Here is a 27,794-nt window from a genome sequence, read left to right as displayed (position 1 = left end):
TACAGACACATTGTATTGTGTAATTCCATTTACATGAAATGTTCAGAATAGTCAAATCTATAGACAGAAGGATTAGTGATTGGGGGGGCAGAAGGGAGACTAAGGAGGTGATAGGAAAAGGAACCAAGTTTTTAAATAAAATGATGGAAATGTTCTAAAATTAACTGTGATAATAATTACATCTATCTGCAAACACTAAAAACCACTAAGCCCTGGCCAGGTTGCTCAGTTGGTTAGAGCATCATTCTGATTGCAGGATTGATTCCTGGTCAGGGCACATACAAGAATCAACCTGGAAGGTTGAGGTCATGAGTTCAAAACCCTAGGCTTGCCTGGTCAAGGCACATATGGGAGTTGATGCTTTCTGTTCCTCCCCCTTCTCTCTCTCTTTCTTTCTCTCTCTCTAAAAATGAATAAATAAATTTTAAAAATGAATCAATCAATGAAGCCCTGGCCAGGTAGCTCAATGGATGAGCACTGGCTGGCTACATGAGTTTGATCCCTGGTTAGGGCACATATGAGAAGCAATCAATGAGTGCACAACTAAATGGAACAATTAAGTGGAACAACGAGCTGATGTTTCTCTCTCTCTCTCTTTTTCTCTCTCTCTTCCCCTATCCTTCTTCCCTTCAAATCAATGGAATTTTTTTTAAAAAGAATCAACCAATAAATGAGTGGAAAAACAGATCGATGTTTCTTTTTCTCTCTCCCTTCCTCTCTCTAAGAAATCAATCAATAAATAAAATTTTCAAAAAGCCATTGAAACATACTTTAAATGGGTAAGTTGTATGATATATGAATTATGTCTCAATAAAGCTATTATATTTTTAAAGGAGTGGTTAACTTTTATAAATACATATTGGAATGCCTGTGGATAAGATATCTGAGATTTGCTTCAAAAGAATCCTTTGGGGTCAGGGAGGGGAATTAAAGGACTGAAAGTGGCCATAAGTTGATAATTGCTGAAGCTGAGGACTGGGAGTTTCATTTCATTATTCTCTGAACAGTTATATACATTGAATATTTTTTGTAAGAGGGAAAAAAGAAGAATCCTATGCAATGTTCTGACTAACTGAGAAAAGAGGGAACTATCACATCCTTTGAGAAGTTATTAGTTGGAGGCCCCGCCCAGAGATCCTGATATCAGGGAGATGAATTATTGAGGGGAATCTGAGAGGCATGAAGCCATGGAGGGTGGAGAGGTGGTGAGCGCAGGGGCTGGCTTGGGCCAGGTCGGTTCAGCCTTGGCGACCCTCACTGAGAACCCGCAGGCGATGCTCACTGTGGTGGTGGAAGTGGAGCAGGGCAGAGAATCGGGTAAGAAAGCCCACACACTCGTGATCGGAGGTAGTGCAGCATGGGAGAGCCTCTCGGGAGATGGAGAGGGCTCGGCCACCTCAGGGTAGGAAACTGAGGCCAAGGTTGAGGACCGGGCTCAGAAGTCCTGGGAGCTCAGTTTTCCTCATGAGAGTTGATACGAAGTCCACCTTTCTTAGGCCCTGGGGAAACCTGTCACCCCACACTCCTTCTGGAAGGGCCCAACAGCATCCGCTTGCTCCAGCCAGGGACTCTGGAGCCTCAGGTGGGGATGGGATGAAGTGTGGGTGGGGCAGGGGAAGATGGGACTGGCACTGCTGACCCCAGCCCTACCCACAGGAACAATGCATTGTCTTTGACAGAGTCCTGGGCTCTGATGCTGCTCAGGTAGGAAGGTCTGATGGAGTGATGGGAGGAGGATGGGAGCCCTCAGGCCTCTGGGGCCTGGGGTGCTAAGTGCTTCCAAGAGCCCTTTGGTCAGGCCAGGCTGGGTCAGGACACCTGAGTCAGGGGGCGGTTGGTCCGTGTCTTTCCACAGGAAGCAGAGCAGGAGCTGCTGGCACAAGTCCAGCCCAAACTGGGCTCTGTGGGCCGAGGATACAATGTGGCCTTGCTGCTTCAGGGTCGGGAAACAGAGGCACCCCGACTCGTGCCTCAGGTGAGTCCCAGAGAAGCCACCAGGTATAGGTGTCATGAGGTCAGGTGTTGCCTCCTCTAGGGGACCTTTGAGAATCTTCCTTTCCCCACTGTAGCTGGACTATGTACCCCTCCTTGGGGCCACTAGAGAGCCCTGTGATCCATACATGATGTTTGGTCAGAGTCAACTTATTTAGCTATTGACAAGTCAGAGAAAGTAGGAGGCTGGGGCTGATGAGGTGAGGGTCAGAGATAGGTAGTGTGCAAAGATCAAATGTCCAAGGAATTCTAACTTCCACAGTTCTTGATAATACTAATAATGATAATAAACTTGAAAGTTTTGTTTATTTGGACTTCCCTCCAGATGCCCCCAAATTAAAATAGCTGTCTCAGAGCCTTGTCGTGAGCCCCTGCCCCAGCAAACAACAGCTCCCATTGAAAACATCTGCCCGCAGCCTGACCAGGCGGTCGCTCAGTGGATAGAGCGTCGGACTGGGATGCTGAGGACCCAGGTTTGAGACTCCGAGGTTACCAGCTTGAGCGTGGGCTCATCTGGTTTGAGCAAAAAGCTCACCAGCTTGGACCCAAGGTCCCAAGGTTGCTGGCTTGAGCAAGGGGTTACTCGGTCTGCTGAAGGCCAGCGGTCAAGGCACATATGAGAAAGCAACCAATGAACAACTAAGGTGTTGCAATGCACAATGAAAAACTAATGATTGATGCTTCTCATCTCTTCGTTTCTGTCCATCTGTCCCTGTCTATCCCTCTCTCTGACTCTCTCTCTGTCTCTGTAAAAAAAAAAAAGAAAAAAGAAAAAGAAAACATCTGCCCACTTGTCGAGCTTGCTATGAACTGTGTGGCTTGGGATTATTCCTGTCCCGAACATCATGTCTCCAACACCAAACAGAGCACAGCAAAGCCTTCACCCTCGGGAAATGCTGAAAGATATTTCTTTGTCAGTCCCTTCTTCAATTCATTTCTCATCCATACTGAACCCCCTCTTTCCACTTTAGCTGCTGCAGGTGCTGTTTGAGGAAGCTCTGCCTCTTGGGGGCTCTGATCCCGTGCTTAGTACTCTCAGCCTGGTGCAGGTGAGATCCGGGAGGAGAGGGAGACCTGGAAGCCACCACCATGGTCACTGCAGAAAGAGCCTGAGGCTGGGGGGCAGCCGGAACAGCTAGGGTCTAGCTCCATTCTCCTGCTCACTAGTGCAGGCTTGCCTTTCTGGGGTCTCCTTTTTCCTGCCTGAAGTGCCTTGCTTGGCCCAGAGGGCTCCAGCATGAGGATCATGTGAACTACAGGCTGAGGAAAGGCTTGGTTTGTAACGGGTTTTGGGTTTCTGTCATTGCAGCTCAGCCACAGTGGGAGGACCCGGGACCTGCTCTCTCCAAGGGCAGAAAATCTGTCGGTGCTGGATGTGGCCCCTCTGGGCTTGTGAGTATCCAGGGCCCAACGGGGTGAAAGGATGCCTGTTTTAAGGCAGAGCTGACACTGCCGACCAGGCCCTTGGAGGTTTCTCCTCACTGCCACCCTAGAGGAGGGAAGCTTGGGGTCATGCCTACAGGGCTCAGGTTTGCTCCCGGACTCCTCACCCTCTTCCCTTCATCCCATATACCCCTTCCTCTCACTCTTCTCACCCATTCACTTATACCTCTTCAACTCAATCGTTATCATCCTGGGTGATTCAAGCATCTCATTGAGCAGAGCTTCAATTTCTCCACCTGAAAAATGGGACCAAGCCCAACTACCCTGTCTGCCTCACTAGGCAGCTGACCAGACAAAAAATAAGGTCATGAAGATGGGAGGCTTTTGGGGGGTATACTGAGCTTGGAGTGTTGGACATGATTCTTATAGCCTCTTGGGAGTCCAGTCTCATGGGCTCTCTAGGCAGAGGTTCTGGGGAACTCGGGTGCTTAAGAGCTGAACTCAACCTCCCCTTCCTCCAGGGTGGTGGAAGGTGCCAGTGAAGTGGAGGTGTCTGACTCAAGAGCTGCCTCAGAACTGTACTTGCGGGCCACAGCGGGTGAAGGCCGGTGAGGACAGGAGGGTACTGGTCACCTCCCACCTCTTAGGCCTTTGGCCTGATCATAGCGTCTCCTCCACAGGGCCTGCTCTCTGCTTACTGTCACTATGTCTCGCCCAGGCCCTGACCCTCCTCAGGGTCCTGGAACTCAGAGTGTATGGCGGGGGGCCTTGAGGATCCTGCAGCTCCCAGGAGCACTGTAAGTCTGACAGCTTTGAGGATGGGGTGGGGGGTGACAGAAATTTGGTTGTTGAGGTCCAGGGCAGCATCTGAGTCTTCTGCTTCCCTCACTTCATTCGGGCCAAAGGAATGGGGCGTCGCTCTGTTGCATCCAGAGCCATTCCAGCACCTGAGGCAGAGGCCACAGAGCCATCCTCAGCACCCGGGCCATCGTTGCTCCAATGGAGCCTCGGCGGCAGGAGGGGAAGAGGGAGACAGAGAGAAAGGAGAGGGGGAGGGGTGGAGAAGCAGATGGGCGCTTGTCCTGTGTGCCCTGGCTGGGAATCGAACCCAGGACTCTTGCATGCCATGCCAGGCCGACGCTCTACCACTGAGCAAACCAGCCAGGGCCAATCATTAGTTTTTCGTTTCATGTTGCGACTCCTTAGTTGTTCATTGATTGCTTTCTCATATGTGCCTTGACCGCAGGCCTTCAGCAGACTGAGTAACCCCTTGCTCGAGCCAGCGACCTTGGGTCCAAGCTGGTGAGCTTTTGCTCAAACCAGATCAGGCGTAAGATGACATATTTAAAGTGCTGATCCCGAGGTCGCCAGCTTGAGCGTGGGCTCATCTGGTTTGAGCAAAAGCTCACCAGCTTGGACCCAAGGTTGCTGGCTCCAGCAAGGGGTTACTCGGTCTGCTGAAGGCCCGCGGTCAAGGCACATATGAGAAAGCAATCAATGAACAACTAAGGAGTCGCAACGTGAAACGAAAAACTAATGATTGATGCTTCTCATCTCTCTCCATTCCTGTCTGTCTATCCCTCTCTCTGACTCTCTCTCTGTCTCTGTAAATAAAAATAAAAAAAAGCTTTAAAACAAACAAACAAACAAAAATGTCATCTTACTGCTGGCTCCATAGTTTTTTGTTGTTGTTTGTTTTTAATTGATTTATTGATTTTAGTAAGAAAGGAAGGGAAAGAGAGAGAGAGGAACATTGAGCTGTTCTTGTATGTGCCCTGACCGGCGATCAAACCGGCAACCTCTGCGCTTCCTGACCATGCTCTAACCAACAGAGCTATCCAGCCAGGGATCCATAGTTTTTGATGAGAAACTTGTTTTTAATCTTATTGAGGATCCCTTGTATATAAGTTACTTCTCTCTTGCTGTTTTTAAGACTCTTTTTCTGAAGAAAAAAGAAAAGAACTCTCTTGACTTTGATTTTGACAGTTTTATTATTAAGTGTCTTGGTGTGGATCTCTTGGAGTTTATCCTTCTAGGAACTTTTTTAGCTTTTTGAGTGTATAGATTCATCATGCCTTTCATAAAATTTGGGGAATTTTTGAGCAGTATTCTTTCAATATCCTTTCTGTCCCGCTCTCTCTTCTCCCTCTGGACTCCCATTATCCATGTTTGTATACTGATGGCAGCCCACAGGTCTCTTAAACTCAGTTTCCTTTATTCTTTTTTCTTTCTGTTTCTCAGCCTGGATAATTTTGTGTGACCTATCTTTAAGTTGGATGTGATTCTTTCTTGTGCTTGCTCAAATCTGTCCTCTGCTGGATTTTTTTTTTTTTTGTATTTTTCCGGAGCTGGAAACGGGGAGAGACAGTCAGACAGACTCCCGCATGCGCCCAACCGGGATCCACCCCGCACACCCACCAGGGGCGACGCTCTGCCCACCAGGGGGTGATGCTCTGCCCCTCCGGGGCCACTCTAGCGCCTGGGGCAGAGGCCAAGGAGCCATCCCCAGCGCCTGGGCCATCCTTGCTCCAATGGAGCCTTGGCTGCGGGAGGGGAAGAGAGAGACAGAGAGGAAGGAGGGGGGGGTGGAGAAGCAAATGGGCGCTTCTCCTATGTGCCCTGGCCGGGAATCGAACCCGGGTCCCCCACACGCCAGGCCGATGCTCTACCGCTGAGCCAACCGGCCAGGGTGGATTTTAAATTTCTGTTATCTTACTTTTCAGCTCTAGAATTTCTACTTTTCGCTTTTAAAAAATTTTTACTTTAAAAAATAATTTCTGTCCTTTTATTGATACTACCTATTCACTGAGACATCATTTTCTTTTGTTTCCTGAGCATATTTAAGATAGTTGAATTAAAGTTTTTGTCTAATGAATTCAATGTCTGTGCTTCCTCAGGACAATTCCTGTTTATTCTATTTTTTCTCAATGAATGAGTCATACTTTTTTGTTTCTTTGTACGTCTCATACCTTTTCTTTGTTGTTGGAAACTAGCCAGTCTGAGTATTGATTGTAAAGACTATTGTTCATAGTGTTGGTCTTTTGTATCTCCATCCTTTTCCCTTAGTGCTAACATTTTGAATATGGTGATGTGATAACTCTGAAAAACAGATTCATCCCCCTCTCCAGAATTTGTATTGTTATCTGTTGTGGGATGGAGTCATCTGTTTGCTTATTTCCCCAAACAACTTTGTGGTCACTGAATTCTATGATTTTAGTGGTTAGCCAGTGACCTGACATAGAATTTCTCAAACTCCTGGGATCAAAACAAAACAAACAAAAACTTAATAAAATTAGAAGAGATGGCCCTGGCCAGTTGGCTCAGTGGTAGAGTGTTGGCCTGGCGTGCAGGAGTCCTGGGTTCAATTCCCGGCCAGGGCACACAGGAGAAGCGCCCATCTGCTTCTCCACCCCTCCCCCTCTCCTTCCTCTCTGTCTCTCTCTTTCCCTCCCACAGCCAAGGCTCCATTGGAGCAAAGTTGGCCCAGGCGCTGAGGCACTAGAATGGCTCTGGTTGCAACAGAGCGACGCCCCAGATGGGCAGAGCATCGCCCCCTGGTGGGCGTGCCGGGTGAATCCCAGTTGGGCGCATGCGGGAGTCTGTCTGACTGCTTCCCTGTTTCCAACTTCAGAAAAATACACACACACAAAAAAAATTGGAAGAGATAAAGAAAAGAGAAAAAGAAGGAGGAAGTGGGGAGAAGGGTGGGAAGGAGAACAAGGAAAAGAAAAATATTTTTTCCAGGTTTCTACAGATTAGCTGTGGTTACTCCTTCTATGCTTAGCCAGGCCATTTATAACTCTGCCTTAGCCTCGCTTCCTGCTTTTTTTTTTTTTTTCCTGCATTTTTCTGAAGCTGGAAACAGGGAGAGACAGTCAGACAGACTCCCGCATGCGCCCGACCGGGATCCACCCGGCACGCCCACCATGGCGCGACGCTCTGCCCACCAGAGAGCGATGCTCTGCCCATCCTGGGCGTCGCCATGTTGCGACCAGAGCCACTCTAGCGCCTGAGGCAGAGGCCACAGAGCCATCCCCAGCGCCCGGGCCATCTTTGCTCCAACGGAGCCTTGGCTGCGGGAGGGGAAGAGAGAGACAGAGAGGAAGGCGCGGCGGAGGGGTGGAGAAGCAAATGGGCGCTTCTCCTGTGTGCCCTGGCCGGGAATCGAACCCGGGTCCTCCGCATGCTGGGCCGACGCTCTACCGCACTTCCTGCTTTTATTGAGCCTAAAAATTAGACAGAGGTGAGAGCTTATGTTCCTCTCAGGGCTTTTCTGAGGATGCACTCTGCCCTGGGCGTGCACATGGCTTTGTAGGTTCCCCAGTACATGTGAGAACTTTTCAAAGTTCTTATTTCTCCCAAATCTCACTCCCCAATGTTCATTTGAATTGTTCCATGTATCTATCACTTACCCTGTTATTTTTTCTTGTTCTTTCATCTTTCAATGTTTTGGAGGTTTATGTGTTTAAAACAATATTTGCAGTGTTTTATGTCCTCTGGCATAGCTGCTCTGCCCTGAAAGAGTTTCAAGAGAAGTGAAACAAAGGGAAGCCCCTATTTGTTGGTCCTTTGGGAATACCCAAACCAGTCAAAGCAGACAAACACAATTCCTTAGGAACAAGGTTTGCTGTTCTCCCTCCAGAACCAGGCCCCCTCACCAAAAATGTGGGCTGTTGGCTATAAGACCAAATCTATGCTGGGGAGTAGGTTGGGGATAGGGTAAATTGAAAGGTCACAAAGATCTCTTACCATAATTAGGTTGCTACAAACCTTTGACTATGTCCCAGAGGTCTAGTAAGGTTGATTCTGGCCATTTTTTGCCAGATGTTTCTGGGGAGAGACAGACCCCTGGAGTTCCTTACTCTGAGTTATTTGTCTTTTTCTTATTCTTATTGAGGTATAAAAACTCTTTACATATTTTGGATTCAAGTGCAGAGTCAGATAGACAATTGAAATTTTTTTACTATGAGAATATATCATTTGTGTAATTAAATACATAGTGTGATTTTAAAAATCTACACAAGGTTGCAGATTTGTCTGATGATGCACAGAAGTTACTGGAAATAGACGAACTCCCATCATAGTGTGATTTGGGAGAGTTTCCTGTTCAATCCACCAATGGACATCTTTCTTCCGTCTTCCCTCTGGCAGAGACTGCCCCCTGCTGCAGGTGTTGGCTGGTAAGGTTATTGGTGAGAAGGTGGAGGGCTCTCTGCCCTGGATCGTCTCATGGCTTCTGGAAGGAAACAACTACAGTGGCCTTCTTCTTCGCTTGGACCCTCAAGGTGGCTTTGGGGAGAGTGTGAGGTTCTTTGGGAAGCTCTGAGATCTGGCTTAGGCCTGCCCCCACCCTCTCACCCAACCAGCCAAAGCCCCAATCTCAGCCCAGAGAGAGCCTGACTCTCTTGGAGGGCTAGGTTCCAGGGTGACCAGCCTGCAGAATTCTGGAGAGGCAGGACCAATAGTAAAAGCAACCAACCCCTCACCCTCAGAGGTTTTCAACAGTTTACTAAGCATTTTTACATTGACCAATACACTGGTTCTTACTAAAATCCCATGAGGCAGAGCTAATTTACAGATGAGGAAAGAGAGGACCAGAGAAGAAAAGGTACTTGCCTATACTCATTCACCCACTAAAAAAAACAAACAACAAACGAAAAAAACACCCCAAAACAAATAAAGAACCCTTTGACCCTTTGACTGTCTTTAAAATCAACAGACACACATTCATGCGGCCAACACACTCCCAGACCTCTCCCTGTGCCAGGCCCCATGGAATGTGGAAGACAAGTTGGAGCAGTTCACACACTCAAGGATAAAGCAGTTAGGGACAAACACGTTTGCAGGCCAGTTTGGTCTCATGATTAAGGACATAGACTTCAGTGTCAGACAGACTTGGGCTTGGCTTTCAGCTCTGCCAGTCACCAGGAAGTTGCTTGACTCTTTGAACCTTAGTTGCCTCATCTGGAAACTGTAAGGGGAGGCAGGATAAACATTTTAGAGTTGTTGCCTCATTGGAATGTTATGTGGATAAAAGAGGTACCTTCAGAAAGCCTTAGCACAGGGACATCAAACATATGTCAAAAAGCCTGGTAGGTGTTAACTGTTTTTTTGAATAGCATAATTAATAAAAATTAAAAGTATTGTAGGCAGTAGGCTTTTGAGTCTGGAGGAAGGAGGGAGTGGTTCACTCTGAGTCTCCTCTTAATAGATAGCTCCCTAAACTTGCTGCGGGCTGCTCTTTTGGGGGCCACGAGGAGAAGGATGCAGGTAAAACAAGTGAAGCCCACCCTGTGGGATGCAGCAGAAGAGGCCCGAGCCCGCCGGGCTGGCCTGAAGAGCCTCCGTTCAGACCTCCTTCAGGATCCCCTGTCAGATGATGGGCTCAGCCAGCTGGGCAAGGAACTGCGACAGTTGCAGGTGAGCAAGGTGAGTTCTCAAGGTGCCTGGGCCAGCAGCAACCAGAGCCCACCTTGAACCACCTCTCCATAGGTGATAAAAGCCTGGATCCAGCGCCCAGAAAGCCGCATGTTCAAAGGGGTCAAAGCTGAGGCTGTGGTGCTCCCAGAACCACAGGTATGTCTTTTCATCCAACCTCTTGGGAGCCCCACTGATGTCTGCCTTCTTCTCCTCTGTTTACAGAGCACTGTGAGGGGGCCCTTCCTTTACTCATTAATTTACTGATTCCCAAACATTTACTGACCACTCACTATGTGTTGGGCACAGTGCCGTGTAGCCCCTGGGAAATCCTTGCCCTCTTGGAGTTTACAATCTGCTAGAGAGAAACATTTACTTCGTATCTAAATGGCTTATCAGCACAGGGTTCTATGGGGCTTCTAAGTAAGTCTTGGCAAGAAAGGGAAGGGAGACTTCATGGGAAGTTGAATCCTAGCGGAGGCGGCAAGCAGTGAGTGATGAACATTCTAGGCAGAGAAAATAACTAGAAAAGTCTCAGAGGTAAGCAAGTGCTTGATATATTTGGGGGACTGCAAGCAGCTCAATTTGTTGGAAAACAGAGTTTGAGGAAGACAGTCAGGCGAGTAGGATTGGAGAGGAAAGTAGGGGCCAGATCATGCAGGGCTTTGTAAATCTATTGAGATGTTTGGACTTTATCTTGAAAGTCAAAAAGAAGCCACAGAAGTATTTCAAGCAGGGAGGACATTCCACTGTACTTCCACTTTTCAGGTGAGCAAACGAAGGCTCATAAAAGGGAAGTGAGTGTCCCAGGGTCAGCAGCATAGGTGCAAAATACGCAAGTCCTTAAACTCAATATGGTACTTTCATCCTCTCAGGATGCATGCCCACTCTTGTGCAGAAGGGGGCGCTATTTTCCATGATTTGCACAAGGTGGCTGGAACACTGCCTTGGTTTTTACCATTTCATAATTATTTACAACTGCCTAATATTTATTTATTTGTTTGTTTGTTTATTTATTTATTTAAGACAGAGAAAGGGAGAAAGATGAGAAGCATCAACTCATAGTTGCAGCACTTTAGCTGTTCACTGATTGCTTCTCATACCTGCCTTGATAGGGAGGGCCTCAAGCCAGCGACCCTGGGCTTCAAGCCACGGGCCTTTTGGGCTCAAACCATTGGCCAGGGGATCATGTGGATCAGCGCTGGTGACCCCACGCTCAAGCTGGTGAGCCTGAGCTCAAGCTGGAGATCTTGGGGTTTTGAACCTGGGACCTCAGTATCCTACGTCAATGTTCTATCCACTGCGCCACCACCAGTCAGGTTACTTACAACTTCTTACTACAGCCCTGGGCCTTGGGAATGGATGAGGAAATATGGAGACTCAAAAATCTAAGGTCATACAGCTAAGAAAAGGAGGAGTTGGGACCCTGATCTGTTAACTGTCCTGGGAGGAAGCATGTGGACTTCCCACTCTTACCATCTTTCAGCAGGCGATGAATTCAGAAGCAAGCCACAGCCCAGGCCTCCAGAAAGAAGCCCAAGGTGTGTCTGAGGCTTGGGGGTGGAGCTGGGGGTCTCCAATTTTAATGTACTTAATTGCATTTTCATTAGCGGAAGGAAGAGCATCTCTAGGACCTAAGCTCCACCAAAAGCATCCTCTCAGGGACTCTGAAGAACAGGTAACCTCGTGTACCCCAGAAAGATGGGAAGCTGTGGGGGAATGAAGAGGTGCAGAGTTATAGAGAAAACTAATTGTCTCTGGCTTACCCTGCCGCAATATCAGGGAGAAATAGGGAACTACTGGCAAATCAAGGACCTGAAGGTTTACTGGACCCATATATATGTATTTTCCGATGGCTTTAGGCGACCCCTGTGTTTTGGTCGTTCGACCCCTGCCGGGGTTGCGACCCACAGGTTGAGAACCGCTGGATTAGGAGTATGTGATCCTTAGAGCCTCAAGGCACCTATTGGCAGAGCCAATACTTTTACTCTCTCCTCAGTGGCCTCTGAGTCTCTGCCTAGGCCAGTTAGGTCCAGGATGTAGTTCTGGGAATATCCCTGGTAATGGAATTCTGCCAGAAATGTTGTGCCCTCTGTCCAAAGCTTTTGGCTGAACCTAGATTGATGACACCTAGGCCCAGCAGGCCCCAGATGTGGCTCTGCAGTTCTTCCTGGCCCAGGCCCGGAGGCAGAGACTGCGAGAACAATACCAAATAGGGATCCAAGAGGAACTGAAGCATTTGGAACAGAAGGAGGTAGAGGAGGAGGAAGAGGAAGAGGAGGAGATAGGTGACCAGGTTAAAGGCCTAGTGGCTGGAGAAAAGGTAAGGAGGGTCATGTAAGACATCTGTGCTCCTTCTCATTGGGCCAGGCACTGTGCCGGGCCGCTGAGATCCAGTGCCAATCAAAACAGATTGGCCCTCTCAGTGTCTTGGGGATGGATGAGGCAATTCTTGGTGCTGAGTGCTGTCATGAGGGGAGCTAGGAGCTTGTGGGAACAAAGAGGTGTACCTGACCCAGGCTGGAGTGGATCAGAGAAGATGGCATCCAAGCTGAGAATTCAAGGACAAATAAATCAGCCAGAGAGATTCACTAGACTTGAGCTCCACAGGGGCACTCTGTGCTCATCACAAAGGCACTCAGTATATATAACTTGTTTGAACAGATTAAGAAACTAAACTTATATAAATGGGTTTTGGGAGATGGGGTGGAGAAACACATGTTCTAAAAGACGACAATACTGTGTGAACAAAGGTCAAGAGGGAAGCAATGGCAAAATGGGTTCTGGATATTGCAAATTATCTGTCTAGCTGGAGCCCAGCAGGTGCACGGTCAGAGGCAAGACTAAAGAGATCAGTGTGTACCAAGCCTCTGGATTTGGGCTTTCCCCTGATGATGGTGAACCGTTGAAAGCCATGTCATCTCAAACTCTATACCTTACTAGCCATGTGAATTTGGGCACATTAACTCACTCCTCTGACCCAGTTTCCAAATCTGTAAAATGACAACTACCTCATAGTGTTGTTGTTGGATAAAATGAAATCATACACATTTTTTTAAAAAATTCAGTTCCAGGAGGGGAGGCAGAGAGACAGACTCCTGCATGCCCCCCAACTGGGATCCACCCGGCAAGCCCACTAGGGAGCAATGCTCTTTTCATCCTGGAGTGTCACTCCGTTGCTCAGCAACTGAGCTCTTCTTAGTACTTGTGGTGGGAACCATGGAGCCATCCTCAGCATCCTGGTCCAACTCGCTCCAGTCAAGCCATGGCTGCAGGAGGGGAGAAGTAAGAGAGGAAAAGAGAGAGAGAGAGAGAAGTGAGAGGGGGAGGGGTGCAGCAGATGGGCGCTTCTCTTGTGTACCCTGATCAGGAATCGAACCCAGAACATCCACACGCAGGGCTGATGCTCTACCACTGAGATAACCGGCCAGGGCTGAAGTCATACACATTTAGTATGCAGAACAGAGTGAGCACAGATGGCATTCAAGAAAGAGTAAGTCGTTCTTTGGTATCCAGGGAAGACTGGTCCTAGGAGCCCCGTCGATACCAAAATTCAAAATTCATGAATGTTCAAGTCCCTTATATAAAATGGCAAACTATTTGCATATAATTTACATACATCCTCTTGTATATTTTGAATCATCTTTAGATGATTTATAATACCTAATACAATTAAATGTTATTTAAGTGGTTGTTATAATGTATTATAGGGCATAGTGACAAGGAAAAACGTTTGTGTATGTTCTGTTCAGACAGGCAGCCAGGGTGAGCTGAACTACATAGTACACATCAGCAGTACCATCAAAAAATATTTTCAGTCTGCAGTTGGTTGAATCTGCAAATGTGTTGTGGTTACGAAGAGCTGACTGTGTTATCACTTAAGGCCTTCAAGAAGAGACAGCGACGGGACCGGGAGCAGGCAGTGCTGAGACTCCAGCTGGAGGCTCTTCAGGCAGAACGGGACACTGTGGAGCAGGACCTGATAGCCCTCTATGACCTTCATGTGCAGGCCACGCGAGCTCAGACACGCCATGTGTTACAGGTCAGTAGGGACAGAGGACAGGCCCTGAGCTGGTTACAAGGCTGGCTACTTGACAGCCGTCTCTGAATCTGGGCACAGGTATTCCGAGCCTGGCAGGGGCAGTGGGAGGAACAGACCATGATCACAGAGCATCGCCACCGCAGCCTGCTGGCCGGCATCCTGCAAGACACCATCAACCTGGCTGGACGGAACCAGGAGCTCCAAGCCCAGAACCAGCAGCTTCAGCAGGCTGCAAAAGAGGCGGGATGCAGTTATGCTGGATCCCTGCCCTGGTGAGAAAGCTAATGATAGAGAATCTTTCAGAGGCAGTGTCCGCTCTCCTTATTCTTAAGGGTCTTAGAAGGAAGAGGAAGTTGGGACACAATAACCAAGCTAACCTTTATTATGGGCAATGAATACCATCACTAACCAGCTTATTGTACCAGTCCCTGCTAAGCAACTAATGTCCATGATTTCATTTAACTTCTTCTACTAATCAATATATACTGCTCACAAAAATTAGGGGATATCTCAAAAGGAATATGAAGCAATAAAATATCCCCTAATTCAGGGGTCGGGAAACTTTTTGTCTTTTTTTTTTTTTTTTTTTAATTTTTATTTTATTTATTCATTTTAGAGAGGAGAGAGAGGGAGAGAGAGAGAAAGAGAGAGAGAGACAGGGGGAGGAGCAGGAAGCATCAACTCCCATATGTGCCTTGACCAGGCAAGCCCAGGGTTTCGAACCGGCAACCTCAGCATTTCCAGGTCGACGCTTTATCCACTGTGCCACCACAGGTCAAATATGTAGCTTTTCTTTCTTTTTTTTAATTTTTATTTTATTTATTCATTTTAGAGAGGAGAGAGAGGGAGAGAGAGAGAAAGTCAGGAAACTTTTTGGCTGAGAGAGCCATGAACGTCACATACTTTAAAATGTAATTCCATGAGAGCCATACAACGACCCGTGTACATTACACATTATCCAATAAAAATTTGGTGTTGTCCCAGAGGACAGCTGTGATTGGCTCCAGCCACCCACAACCATGAACATGAGCGGTAGAAAATGGATTGTAATACATGAGAATGTTTTATATTTTTAACGTTATTTTTTTAATTTTTTTTTAAATTTATTTATTCTTTTTTTTTTTTTTAGAGAAGAGAGGGAGAGTCAGAGAGAGAGAGAGGAGAGACAGAGAGAGAGAAGGGGGGGAGGAACTAGAGGCATCAACTCCCATATGTGCCTTGACCAGGTAAGCCCAGGGTTTCGAACCGGCGACCTCAGCATTTCCAGGTTGACGCTTTGTCCACTGCGCCACCACAGGTCAGGCTATTTTTTAATTTTTTAAAAAATTTATTGATATAAGAGAGAGAGGAACATCAATCTGTCCTATATGTGCCCTGACTTTGGATTGAACCAGCAACCTCTGCATTTCAGGATGATGTAGTCAACTGAGCTATCCAGCTAGGGCCCCGTTATTATTATTTTTTTATTAAAGATTTGTCTGTGAGCCAGATGCAGCCACCAAAAGAGTCACATCTGGCTCGCGAGCCATAGGTTCCCAACCCCTGCCCTAATTTTTGTGAGCAGTGTAGTTGTAGGTACCACTGACTGCCATTTCAGAGCTAAAGCAACTAAAGCTAGGAGAGAGAGGTTAAGTATGTGCCTAAGGAGAGTCAGCTAATAAACAAGAGGTAGAATTCTAATTGAAGTCTAGTCGGCTACAGCTCTACATAACAAGTAGTAGCAGGTCACAATCTGCAGTGTGCATCAAAAACACATAGGGCCTGACCTGTGGTGGCGCAGTGGATAAAGTGTTGACCTGGAATGCTGAGGTCGCTGGTTCGAAATCTGCACTTGTCTGGTCATGGCACATATGGGAGTTGATGCTTCCTGCTCCTCCCTTCTCTCTCTCTCTAAAATGAATCAATAAAAAAAAAAAAAAAAAAAAAACCAAAACAAAACAAACAAACAAACAAAAAAAAAAACACATAGGGAGGCCCTGGCCGGTTGGCTCAGCGGTAGAGTGTCGGCCTGGCGTGCGGGGGACCTAGGTTTGATTACCGGCCAGGGCACATAGGAGAAGCGCCCATTTGCTTCTCCACCCCCACCCCTCCTTCCTCTCTGTCTCTCTCTTCCCCTCCTGCAGCCAAGGCTCCATTGGAGCAAAGATGGCCCGGGCGCTGGGGATGGCTCCTTGGCCTCTGCTCCAGGCGCTAGAGTGGCTCTGGTCGCGGCAAAGTGACGCCCCGGAGGGGCAGAGCGTCACCCCTGGTGGGCGTGCCGGGTGGATCCCGGTTGGGCGCATGCGGGAGTCTGTCTGTCTCTCCCCGTTTCCAGCTTCAGAAAACAAACAGACAAAAAACACATAGGGAGCTGCTTTAAAAAGAGATTCCCAAACCCCACTCCCTAAGATTCTGCTTCAGTAGGTCTGGGACTTTTAAGATTTATTGACTATTTTAGAGAGGGAAACATGGATTTGTTGTTCCACTTATGAATTCATTGCTGATTCTTGTGTGCGCCCTGACTGCGGGATAGAACCCGCAACCTCGGTATGTCGGGATGACATGGTAACCAACTGAGCTATCTGGCTAGGGCTCTGGGACTTTAAAAATTTTCTATTACCAGGTATTCTACCATGGGAGCAAGGCTTGACACTCCTCCAGCCATGACATCCAATGACAGGCAGCAATATCAGTGAGGAATCCAGAGCAAATGAGAATCTTTGGCCTCGTCTAGATGCCTCCAAATTCCCCAGGACCCAAGTTTTGTACTTCAGGAAAATTTCAAAAGCCCCATGACAGAGAACAGCCTTGGTCTCAAGGAGCCCTCAAAGGAAATTCTGCTGCTGGCACAGTGGGGAGAAAACAGCCTTTTCTCCTAGTCTACAAGTTAGCCCAGGATTAAGATACTAAGGGCGCCAAGGGAATGAAATTGGTCGAAAGAAGCTATGCAATACCGAAGACAGGACAATCAAGGCTGATTGTAGGAATCGCCTATACTTCAGAATGCTTTATTAAGATCTTATTGCTTATGTAGCTAGACACTGATTGAGCTATACAAGTTTCCCTGTGCCTGGTCCCAGGTCACTCTGTGTAGAGCTTCCGTGGCTGCTGGAAGCTGGGACACCCCTAGGCAGGGGCAGGACCTAGAGTGGGAAGGACAGTAACTTCTAGGAGTTGTAGAGGGGGCAGTGGGCTTCAAGAGGGTCTCTGGGTAAGAGGTCAGGAGTATAGGCTTAAGCCAGGTCCCAGGGGCAACATTTCCTGAGATGAGTCCAGTCCCAGCCCCTCTGGGGTTTCCAGAACTAAGGCTGGGTGTGGAGAGCAGTACTGTGGAGGGAGCAGGGAGCACTGTCTCCAGGCGCTGATGGAGCTAGGGTGAGCTTGCCAAAATGGTCAAGGTGATGGGTATGAAATCTGTGGCAACTAGGCTTTCCTGCAGGACAGTGGTGGCGGTGGGGCATCCTTTATTTGGGGAATCATGCACCACAGCTGGGCTGGGTAGCCAGCACCAGGCAGGTAGGCAGTGGGCCTGCTGGGGTGGCCACAGCAGGCAAAGAAAGCCAACTGTTGCCCACACCCCACTTTAAGCAACTGCATTCATGCAGGATGAGGCAGAGAACCTGCTGCATCAGGAATGGAGTCTTTTCTCAGGCTTAAGTATCGATGCTCCCTTAATTCCTTAGTCTGGAATAATTCGGGGATGCAGTTATTTAAGTGTCGTTTCCTTAACCAAACCAATTCTACAAGTCTCAGGTATTCCTTCACCCACTCATCTGGCTGGTCTCACTTCCTTAGCTTTTCTCACAAGGCACTTGTTACAGGTTACTAAGGGAGACAGGGACTGGGAGGTGGCTCTGGGCAATCTCTGGGGTCAGGAGTCATGGTGCAGGTGGCCATGGCTAGTGGCTGCCATAGTATAGGTGCACAGCCAGACCAATGAGAAGTGTGGCCAGGAAGAAGGCAGCTGTGAGCTGCAGCCGCAGCAGGGCTGCTGAGAGCACGGCGTTGACCACCAGGGAGCAGGACACCACAAAGAGACGCGTGATGCTGCTGCCGTGCTTCATGATGGCCGACATGAGCAGTCCGTTCACTGCCTGGCTCAGTACCACAAGCGCTGCCCAGCCTGAGAAGCCCTCCAAGAGGCCTGGGCCAGGGCCGCCACCTGCATGCAGACCTAGGTTCAGGAGCACACCAAAAGCGTAGAGGAAGAGGTTCTGAAGTGCCAGGGGCAGCCGCTGTCGCTTCATGAGCAGCTCTGTATATACAGACGACAAGCCTGAGATGAGGCAGTACAGGATGAGAAGCAGCAGTCCTAATGGAGTGATATGTAGGGGCATGGGGCCAGCCGCAGCTGCTGCAGGGGACCCAGGAAGAGTGTTCCTAGGGTCCTGGAGGCCCCCAGTTGCATAACAGGCCCCCGCTGCCATAAGCAGCAGCAGTGCTAAGCCCTGGCGTGCAGACAGGCGGTGCCGGAGGCAGACGCAGTAGAACAGGGCCGTGCTTCCAATCTTGAGATTGCTCAGCACCTGGTAGGTACTGGGGTCCATGTAACGTTGAAGATAAATCACCAGGTTATTGTTAGCACTGTAGAGCAAGGCTGATAATGCGAAGGGCGCAGCCTGGCGCCAGGGTGGGGCCCCCAGGGGCCATGCTTGCCAGCCCACCAGGAGAGAAAAGGCGCACAACAGCAGCTTGGTCAGCTCAGTCAGCAGCACAGCTGAAGAGGGTCGGAAGGGTACTTGGCCATCCACATGGCACAGTGCCAACAATGGGGCATGGGCACCATACATGGCAGTGGACAGGAGTAACATCAGGGTCCAGCGGGCCTTCCTGGGACGGCCTAGGCCTGGCACACCCCCGTTCTCTACACTCATGCCCACACCAGTAACTACCAACAAGCAGTGAGGATTGTAATATGTTTGGGAAGAATCAAGATATGGAGCCAGCTCCCAAGAGGGAAGAGCTGCGCAGTACCTCACCAGAAAAAATACTGAGGACTATAGTTAGCTGCAAATTCCATAGTCGGGGCGGAAAAGGGTCTGGTGGCCTTAGAAGCCATGGTCTTGGGATCAGTCCCCATGGGGTTAGGGAGGGAAGGAGTCCAGGGTGCTGGCTGATGAGCCACTGTACACCCTCTGCAGGAAGGGAAGCAAGGATGAAGGTGGCAGGAAAGTTGGAGATGGCAAATGGGTGACAGCCGGGGAAGCCAGAGTTGGTGTCTGTGGTCGAAAGGCCTCCACCTGCAGGCTCCAGCTGCTCATCCTGCTCCCCATGGCATCCAGAGCTAGCCAGGTCCCTTGCGCAGTGACCGCAAATAGTCCCTCAGTGTCTTCTCCACATTGGGCAAGGCATATACCTGAGCTGCGTAGATGCCAGTGCAGGTGCCCACGGCAAAGCCCAATACTGCTGATGCCCTCAGTTTGGCCACCACATAGCCAGCCAGGAAGCCCTTGAGGAATGGGGAGGACAAAAATGAACCATCCTGTGGAGGAAGATGCAGGAAGAAACTCAGTAGGTTCTCCTCTTCTATAACCAGGAATTACTCAAGCAGGGCTCACAGTGTCCCACCACCTGCTCCTCCTTACTCTGGAAAGCTGTAGTATTCTCTCCAAAGATTTTCTCAAGCAAGGTTCTGGAGGCAGAAACAGGACCTAGGAGTCCTCGTCACATAGTCTCAGAGCCCTGGGGTTAGAAGGCTCCAAACACAGAGCCCCTACTGCCACAAGGCCACAGAGATGTTCCTGAGCAATCCGACCCCTGCTTGCTTCTCATTTCCTAGCATGCTCTCCCACTACTGTAGCCAAACTGAACTGCTTTCACCCTCATGTTCACCTTACCACTTCCCACCACATTTGGGTGGAAGCTCTGCATACATTGTCCCATCTGCCTGGAACGTTCCCTCTTCCCCTTGTTAGTTAACTCCTATTTAAGAGCCCAGTTCAAGTGCTATTTGCTCAAAGAAACTTTCCTTTAAGTCACAGGGAATAGGCCCTCAATAACTATTTGCTGAATAAATCTCTATCGCCCATTCAAAAGCATATATTGGGCAATGAAGCCTAAGGGGGGCTGGGACAGATGCAGCCTTACCTGGCCCACACCACTGTTGACTTCGTCTTCCACACGCTGCTGCAGGCGCTCCAGCTGGTTCTTGAGAAACGCCAGGTCCTTAAGCTTGGGCAGGGAATCCTAGGACAAGGAAGAGACCGGCTCCAGCAGACTGACCTAGTTTTATCCCCTGCTCAAGTCTATCAGAGGCTGGGGAGGAAGTGGGGATGGCATGAGCCTGAGAAACCTCTTCATATAATACATTCCTGAGATGACAGTAATAAAAAAAAAAAAAGGCATTGAAAAAGACAAGAATTCACATTGGGGCGAGGGAGGGGGTGACAGATGGGGTATGCATCAGTTACCTACAGGAACTTTATATATACTGCTCACAAAAATTAGGGGATATTTCAAAATGAATATGAAGCAATAAAAAAAGCATTTGATTCTTTTTATTAAACAAGAACATCAAAAAAGCAAACAAGTCAAAGAAAGTTGTTCAGTTATGCAAATGAGATGCAAAACCAACTTTTATTTCATTGGCGAAAATACACTATACAAAAGGCTGATAGTACCGCGAGTATGTGCATGTTCCCCTAATTTTTGTGAGCAGTGTAGTAAGCAGTGTGTAGGGAAGGCGGGAGGGACAGCTAAGGGACCTTCAATTAGACCCACCGAGAAAGCACTAATGACTTAACTATAAACTACCTGGAGGTGTAGACCAATCTATCTTGTCTATGGAGTCCCAAGGCCTAATGTAGGGAACTAGCAAGTACTTAGTAAATGTGTGAGTGGCGCCGAACTTCAGACCAAAGATGAGTAATGGTCCCAAGAAGTTCCCTAGACAATTTGGGGGTAACTCTGGATTCTGCCGGCTTCTCCCCCTTCCCTCATCAAGGCCATCCCAAACTGAATGTGACTATGCACACGCGTGGGGCGGGGGATAAAAGCTGTCTGTAGGAGTATTAGTAAATGAACTGATTCTGATCGCATGTAAGTATGAAATTCAGTGTATGCTCAAGTGACTGAATGAGTGTGTGTTCGTGTGAACTGAAAACATGTCTTTGGGAGGGGAAATTTCGAAGGCTAGGAATGGAGCAAAGTGAGGAGTGCATCAGAGTGAAAGGGTTTGCGTGCGTGCAAGTAACCAGGGATCCTGATGGTCCCCCAGATGGGACAAATGGGGGATCCCCAATCCCGTTTGGCTCGCGTAGTGCTTCGCTATTCTGCCCGCCACTGTTGAGATCCTCCACAGGAACAAAAGTCCACTCCCAGGGAAAACAAAGGGTACTCCCACCCATGGACCTCTTCAGTCCCATCTTCCCCCAGGACTAAAAAGATATGAAGACCATCCCGACTGCACCACACGGTCACTCACCTTGTCATCCGCCATCTTCCCCCCTGTCGAACTTGTTGCGCAGGCGCAATCCCGCCTCCCACAGGCCAATGTTACGGCCATCATTGTTGAGGGCGGAGGCACTTCCGGGGCGTTTTTGGAAAGGGTGGAGGCGCTTTCTTTGCTACGGAGCCCAAACGGTCCCCTGCCCACAAACACTTCCACGTGACTCTGTCAATTCCCAGGCAGGGCGCGCGCATAGAATCTGGGCGTGATGATCTCACTCGTGCGCGTGTTAGCGTGGCGCACGTTCGCCTGGCCGGTCCTCCACCTCTTGATGCTTTCGTAGTTGCGCGGTGTTGTCGGTGGGTGTGCTGGCGACGGTGTGCTTCCCCAGACCCACGCACGGGAACGCGCACCCACACGGGGATCCTGACGCCTGCTTACTGCGCCACCCCTCGGCCGGCGGCGCTGGTCAGGCTCGTCTTATTTCAACACCGGGACCTGGTCTTTGCCCCGCCCCGTATTTGTGCGGCGTCCGCTGGCTCGGCGGACTCCGGCGCAGAGAGGCTGGACTTGTCGGCGCAGCAGCTCCGGAGGTCGAGCTGGGCTGAGAGTGCAGGCCAGGCGGAGGCCGGCGGGGACGCGGCCGGTGCCATGCTGGGCAAGGATTACATGCTGGCCATAATTCTGGTCAACTGCGATGGTGTGCACAGAGGGGCCCAATGGGAGTACCGGGAGTTAAAAGGGGACGGACGAGGGAGCTCGAAGGGCTCTCCCAAGGCTCAAAGATAGGGAGGGGATTATGTCCTGGGGTGAGAAGCAGGGAACAAGTGACCCTGATATTTTCACTGTAACAATATCCAAGGTTGGGAGCTTGGACCCTATTATAAGGGTTGACAAGGTGTTATTCTGAACCCACAAACATACTGTCCTCCAGTCCTGTGGTTCCGTTTCTGAATTCCGTGTTTCTGTAGATGACTTGTGGGGGGACCAGACTCTGGAGGGAGAGCCAGGCCTGCCCGCTGGCTGGAGGAAGATCCACGATGCTGCAGGTACTTACTATTGGCACGTACCCAGCGGTAGTACCCAGTGGCAGCGCCCAACCTGGGAGCCTGGAGATGCAGAGGACCCAAGCACGGTAGGTAGAGTGTGAGAAGGAGGCCTGAACCCTTTTGTGGACCTAGCCTGCTGCTACACTGACCTAGTCCCCTCTCTGCAGAGGACGGAAAGGATTTGGGGACTCCGGCCCCCCAAAGGGAGATCCTTCTCCAGCCTGGAGAGCTCACTGGACCGGAGGTAACAGAGATAGGCCAGGCCAAATGAAAGGCTTGGGGTTCCATGGCAGTCAGAGATGCAGCTGGATCCAGTCTGTTTTTCAGCCCAGGTTCTAGACTCTGGCCCATGTTTTGGGCTCTATCCATGTTCTTTAAATGAGTAATTTTTTTAAGTTTTTATTCATTTTAGAGAGGAGAGGGAGAGAGAGATACAGAGAGAGAGAGAGGAGAGAGAGACGGGGGAGGAGCTGGAAGCATCAACTCCCATATGTGCCTTGACCAGGCAAGCCCAGGGTTTCGAACCGGCGACCTTGGCATTTCCAGGTCGATGCTTTATCCACTGCGCCACCACAGGTCAGGCTATCCATGTTCTTGACTGTCAGTATTTTGAGTTTTGTCCTTGTTTCTAGCTCTGTCTTTCACCACATGTTCTTTTTCATATTCTGGACCCTGACATACCATGGTCTAGAACCTTGGCCAGTGTCCTGGGCTCTGTCCATGGGGGCTCCCATTCTGTGTTCTAGGGTCTCGTCCTGATTCGGGCTCTTGTCCACATTTTGAATTCTGTATCCTGTGTTCTGAATTTTTCCTCAGATTCTAAGTCACACACTTTATTTAATATGTCCTGGGTTTTGTCCTACACTGGTTTATATTTGGAACACTATATTCTGGGTCTTATCTCACATCTTTTGCCTATCCAGTAGCCTGTACCTCACCAGTTGTCCCTTCTGTAGGAAGTGTGGTCCCTTAACAGCTCTACTCTGTTTCAGTAACTCTCTGTTTTGGTATGGTGAGGAATCCTACATCCAGAGCATGGAACCAGGAGCTAAGGTAGTGACTTGGGCCTGAGGGTCAGCCCACAGCTTTGGGAGGGTCCGAAGGGAAAGGTCAGGGGTGGGATTGGGCTGAGCAGAGATGATCGGGGATTCAGGGATGAAGTGAGGGGTTATCAGAGGTTTTATATGTGTGGAGCCTGTGGCATCCCCTATCCTACTCCACCTGTACTCACTTGGGGCCCTTTTGTCCTTTCTCCCAACCTGTCAGTGCTTTGCAGTCCGCTCTCTGGGCTGGGTAGAGGTACCAGAAGAGGACCTGGTTCCAGGCAAGAGCAGTATTGCAGTTAATAACTGCATCCAGCAGCTGGCCCAGACCCGCAGCCAGAGCCAGCACCAAGATGGTGCCTGGGGCGAGGTGAGCTGGCCAGCCCTTCAAGGAGTTCATCCCAGGATCCAGCAGAAGTAGCTGTATCTGAATTGCCTGTTCTCCATGGCAACCACCTTCATCTGAGCTCTGGGCTGCCCTCTGTCCTTGGCAGGGCCAGAACATGCTAATGATCCTGAAGAAGGATGCCATGAGCTTGGTGAATCCCTTGGATCATAGTTTGATCCACTGCCAGCCTCTGGTGCACATCCGTGTATGGGGTGTGGGCAGCTCCAAGGGCCGGTGAGGACCCCAACATCCCCCCAAGTGAAAGTTGCTCCTCCCACCCCCCCACTCCCCTTTGCAGGCTGTGCTCCCCAGTGATGCTGATCCCTTGTACTTGAACCCTCTGGACACAGATCCTCTGACATGGACCCCAGCTCTGCCTCCCCTGCCTGGTGCAGCCCTGGTTGGGGAGGGTGGGCCCAGCTCAGCAGGGACAGATGGGGGAGAGCCTGAGAGGCTGAGCTGATTCTCTCCTGTGCTCCCACATGCTTCCGGAACAGTGACAGGTGAGTGACTGCCAGGTGCCTTGAGCCCAGCCCTGACTTCCCTGTCCCTCCTTTCCATTTCCCTCACCTGACTTTCTAGCCTCCTGTAGGCACTACAGGCTCCTGCCCCTACCCAGGCTCTGCCCAAGCCCCATCTCTGACCTGCTAGGGACTTCGCCTTTGTGGCGGGTGACAAAGACAGCTGTATGCTCAAGTGTCATGTGTTTTGCTGTGACGTCCCTGCCAAGGTCATTGCCAGTGCCCTGCATGGACTCTGTGCCCAGGTAAGGACCAGGAGTGGAGTGGAGAATGTGAGTGGGGCTGGGTCTGAAGATGCCAGGGTGGTTGGGGTGGGGTGGTGTTGCCTCCTTTTCCTCAGTTTCCCTCTCTCTGGGCCTCAAGCTAGCTGCATTGTGTTTCAGATCTTGTCAGAGCGAGTAGGGGTCAGTGGCGATTCCTCCTGCTGTTCCCTAGACCCCATCTCCCCCGAAGATCTGCCAAGGCAAGGTATGGGGAGGGAGGTCCTGCATTGCAGCAACAGGCTATTTTAGTGAAGGATGGGGAGGGGGTCCTGGTTACTTAGTACTTCCCTAGAGATCTGGGACTTCTGAGGAGTCCTAGTTTTAGGACTCCCAAGTCCTGAATTAGAGGCATGTCCATGGTCTTTTCTTCTGTCTTCTGCTAGCTCCAGCTCAGAAGGGTGGGGAAAGGGGTTGTGTTGAGAGTACTCAGGCCAACGTGCTATGTACATTTCAGCGGAACTGCTGGATGCAGTGAGCCAGGCTGCTCAGAAGTACGAGGCACTGTACGTGGGGACCCTGCCAGTCACCAAAGCCATGGGTGAGGACTGAGTGGGCTGGAGTGGGTGGTGGGCTGTATAAGGCCGGGGAAGAGGTTAAGGTAGGACCTACCTCTATCCTCAGCATGCTTTCATGTCCCTGTGCAGCCTAGGATGTACCATCCTTCCCAGCTCTGAATTCTAAGCCCAACCCCAGGTATTCTTTTCTCATCTCTCTGAATTCCAAGTCAGTGAGAGGGGCCTAGACACTCCCTGCAGATTCTTTCCTTCTTTATGTCCGAGAGACATCATGGTGGGCATTTCCCCCAGGAATGGATGTGCTGAACGAAGCCATTGGTATCCTCACCACCCGGGGAAACCGGGATGCCTGGATCCCCGCCATGCTTAGTGTGTCTGACTCTCTCATGACTGCATGTCCCATTCAGGTACCAGAAGGTGAAGTTGGGAGCTGTGGAGGGGGTGGACAGGGGTGCTAGGGTCATTACTTGCTGCCGGAAGAACTCAGTGGGTCCAGCCTGTGCCTGACCCTCTAGTGACGAGGCCTGGTGTGGGCAGGCAGAGGCTGATGCAGAGGAGGAGCCACTGTGGCAGTGCCCTGTGCGCCTTGTGACGTTTATTGGTGTTGGCCGCGACCCACACACCTTTGGCCTCATTGCTGACCTGGGCCGTCAGAGCTTCCAGTGTGCGGCCTTTTGGTGCCAGCCCCATGCAGGGGGACTCTCCGAAGCTGTGCAGGCTGCTTGTATGGTGAGTTAGGGGTGGGATAGTGGGTGGGCTTGCCTTATAGCTGCTTTGTACAGTGACTGGGGCTCAGGATTGGCAGTCTCTCTAGAAATCAAAAACCGGTGTTACCAGGGCTGACTATGATTCATAGTGTTTTATTTGACCCTCATGCTGTTTTTAGTAAGTTTTTTTTTTAATTTTATTTATTTTTTACAGAGACAGTGAGTCAGAGAGAGGGATAGACAGACAGGAACGGAGAGAGATGAGAAGCATCAATCATTAGTTTTTCATTGCGCGTTGCAACACCTTAGTTGTTCATTGATTGCTTTCTCATATGTGCCTTGACCGCGGGCCTTCAGCAGATCGAGTAACCCTTTGCTGGAGCCAGCGATCTTGGGTTCAAGCTGGTGGGCTTTTTGCTCAAACCAGATGAGCCCGCGCTCAAGCTGGCGACCTCGGGGTCTCGAACCCGGGTCCTCTGCATCCCAGTTCGACGCTTTATCCACTGTGCCACCACCTGGTCAGGCTGTTTTTAGTAAGTTTTAATGAGTTGCCAATATTTAAAGGCCAGGACACTTCACACAATAATTGTTACTCCTGCTTTTCTTAAAATATCAAAAGCTCTGACTCTGGGTCCACATGCATAAGTTTCAATATTCAGCTGCAATTGTGGAGGGACTGTGCCCTGTAGAGTGAGCATTGTCTTTCCTTTTTGTCTCATTTAGGTTATTTCCTGGTATCTGTGGGCATCTGAATGTGGAATGCTGTCATTCTTCAGTTTATTCATTCACTCAACAAATATCAGTGCCTGAGGGATACCCAGCAGGCTACTTGACACTGGGAATTCAGAAAGATGTTAGTGGGTTACTGAAAGAGTCTAGTGTATCTGGAGTGCTGGGGGGGTGGAGTGAGAGACGGGGGCAGAAAGAATGGCAGAAATCAGGTCATTATAGGTCAGGGTGATGAATTTATTTTATCTTGAGGCACTCTGAGTCATTAAAATGTTTTGAGCAGGACAATGAAGTCTGGTTTGTGGATTAGGAAGACCACTCAAGCTATAGTGTAGGTAAAAGATATGTAAAACACAAGAAGTAGGAAGCCCATGTAGGACCCTGCTGAGTTCAAATGAGAGAAGATTGGGGCAACTGCATTGGGTATGGAGTTTGAGTTGAAGACCCTCTCCTTGACTAGGGAATCCACTTTGCTAGGGGCCAGTCCACTCCAGTAAGAGATGGAGGAGAGTCAGTGCAGTGGTAAGGTATGGTTAAGAGCTCAGACTCTGCTGTCAGAACTAGGTTTGAATCCCAATTGTACCATTTTCTAGCAAGTTGACCCTGGGCAAGTCATATATTTTCTCTAAATCTCAACTTCATTTGTTAAATGGGGATAGTAACACCTGAAAAATAACTGGATTGTCACATGATACAAAGCATTTAGCACAGTGTCCTTAATTTAAATGCTTAATAAGTGTCAGGATTTACGTTTTTGTTCTTGAGCTACCTGGGAATGCTTCTGGGGTTCCAGATGTGCTGGACTACAAGCCTCACATGAGACTTGGTTGGTCCCCTGTCCTGCAGAAGCTCAGGGAGTATGAGGCAGAAGGGAGCTGGATCCTCACATACCCCTTCTCCCTAGGTTCAGTACCAGAAGTGTCTTGTGGCCTCTGCAGCTCGAGGCAAGGCCTGGGGTGCCCAGGCCCGTGCCCGCCTGCGGCTCAAGCGGACCAGCTCCATGGACTCCCCAGGAGGTTCCCTCCCTCTCCCCCTGCTCAAAGGAGGGGTTGGGGGTGCAGGGGCAGCTCCTCGAAAGCGGGGCATCTTCTCTTTTCTTGATGCCTTCAGGCTGAAACCCTCTCTGCTCCATATGCCCTAGATTGGTCTGGGAGGACTGGGGAAGGAGGCTCTGAGTCCATGCCCTACTCTGTATCCTTTAATTCCCCAGGGGCCTGCCTCTCACCCTTTGCAGCCTTCTCTGCCTGTCTCTCTGACCTTGCACACCCTCTATTTATTGCCAATTTATGAATTGTTTATATGGATGACTGAGAAGCCCTGCACCACAACCTAGGACCCTGGCTCTGCTTTCCCTGGGTCCCTATGTTCCTTGTCCCTGT

The 27,794-nt window shown here is 49.7% G+C and overlaps 4 protein-coding genes across 4 annotated transcripts; 2 read left to right on the top strand and 2 right to left on the bottom strand.

Annotated features, from left to right (window-relative positions):
* Positions 1 to 1,187: 1,187 nt before the first annotated feature.
* LOC136377211 (uncharacterized) lies at positions 1,188 to 14,188 on the top strand. Its single transcript, XM_066343698.1, has 12 exons — positions 1,188 to 1,317; positions 1,497 to 1,582; positions 1,856 to 1,975; positions 2,964 to 3,041; positions 3,302 to 3,384; positions 3,897 to 3,983; positions 8,527 to 8,660; positions 9,587 to 9,795; positions 9,868 to 10,056; positions 11,927 to 12,124; positions 13,688 to 13,834; positions 13,913 to 14,188. The coding sequence occupies exons 1-12, from the start codon at positions 1,188 to 1,190 to the stop codon at positions 14,108 to 14,110; spliced, it is 1,659 nt and encodes a 552-aa protein (XP_066199795.1). The 3' UTR covers positions 14,111 to 14,188.
* A 2,614-nt stretch (positions 14,189 to 16,802) lies between these two features.
* Positions 16,803 to 18,694, bottom strand: SLC35A4 (solute carrier family 35 member A4). The gene has a single exon (XM_066388030.1). It carries the CDS (start codon positions 18,685 to 18,687, stop codon positions 17,713 to 17,715), a length of 975 nt encoding a protein of 324 aa, XP_066244127.1. The 5' UTR covers positions 18,688 to 18,694; the 3' UTR covers positions 16,803 to 17,712.
* Positions 18,695 to 19,097: 403 nt separating this feature from the next.
* Positions 19,098 to 21,323, bottom strand: LOC136407697 (SLC35A4 upstream open reading frame protein). The gene is made up of 3 exons (XM_066388034.1): positions 21,237 to 21,323; positions 19,901 to 19,999; positions 19,098 to 19,295 (listed from the first exon to the last, which is right to left on the bottom strand). Exons 1-3 carry the CDS (start codon positions 21,318 to 21,320, stop codon positions 19,098 to 19,100), a joined length of 381 nt encoding a protein of 126 aa, XP_066244131.1. The 5' UTR covers positions 21,321 to 21,323.
* Positions 21,324 to 21,442: 119 nt separating this feature from the next.
* APBB3 (amyloid beta precursor protein binding family B member 3) lies at positions 21,443 to 27,693 on the top strand. Its single transcript, XM_066388029.1, has 12 exons — positions 21,443 to 21,900; positions 22,172 to 22,335; positions 22,417 to 22,493; positions 23,242 to 23,302; positions 23,516 to 23,662; positions 23,787 to 23,914; positions 24,332 to 24,446; positions 24,585 to 24,669; positions 24,919 to 25,002; positions 25,271 to 25,386; positions 25,517 to 25,708; positions 27,320 to 27,693. The coding sequence occupies exons 1-12, from the start codon at positions 21,852 to 21,854 to the stop codon at positions 27,554 to 27,556; spliced, it is 1,455 nt and encodes a 484-aa protein (XP_066244126.1). The 5' UTR covers positions 21,443 to 21,851; the 3' UTR covers positions 27,557 to 27,693.
* Positions 27,694 to 27,794: the final 101 nt, after the last annotated feature.

Source organism: Saccopteryx leptura, chromosome 6 (genome assembly GCF_036850995.1).
Source record: "Saccopteryx leptura isolate mSacLep1 chromosome 6, mSacLep1_pri_phased_curated, whole genome shotgun sequence".
Lineage (NCBI taxonomy): Eukaryota > Metazoa > Chordata > Mammalia > Chiroptera > Emballonuridae > Saccopteryx > Saccopteryx leptura.
Note: the sequence above shows the minus strand (reverse complement) of the source record. Positions and strands in the feature narration are given on the sequence as shown.

Coding starts and splice junctions, on each gene's coding strand:
- SLC35A4 (XM_066388030.1), bottom strand. CDS start 18,687: ATGAGTGTAGAGAACGGGGGTGTGCCAGGCCTAGGCCGTCCCAGGAAG.
- LOC136377211 (XM_066343698.1), top strand. CDS start 1,188: ATGGAGGGTGGAGAGGTGGTGAGCGCAGGGGCTGGCTTGGGCCAGGTC. Junction 8,661..9,586: donor TCTTCGCTTGGACCCTCAAG/GTGGCTTTGGGG, acceptor TCCTCTTAATAG/ATAGCTCCCTAAACTTGCTG. Junction 9,796..9,867: donor AGGAACTGCGACAGTTGCAG/GTGAGCAAGGTG, acceptor ACCTCTCCATAG/GTGATAAAAGCCTGGATCCA.
- LOC136407697 (XM_066388034.1), bottom strand. CDS start 21,320: ATGATGGCCGTAACATTGGCCTGTGGGAGGCGGGATTGCGCCTGCGCA. Junction 20,000..21,236: donor GGAAGATGGCGGATGACAAG/GTGAGTGACCGT, acceptor TCCTTGTCCTAG/GATTCCCTGCCCAAGCTTAA. Junction 19,296..19,900: donor TCAACAGTGGTGTGGGCCAG/GTAAGGCTGCAT, acceptor CTTCCTCCACAG/GATGGTTCATTTTTGTCCTC.
- APBB3 (XM_066388029.1), top strand. CDS start 21,852: ATGCTGGGCAAGGATTACATGCTGGCCATAATTCTGGTCAACTGCGAT. Junction 21,901..22,171: donor AATTCTGGTCAACTGCGATG/GTGTGCACAGAG, acceptor GTGTTTCTGTAG/ATGACTTGTGGGGGGACCAG. Junction 22,494..23,241: donor GAGAGCTCACTGGACCGGAG/GTAACAGAGATA, acceptor ACTCTGTTTCAG/TAACTCTCTGTTTTGGTATG.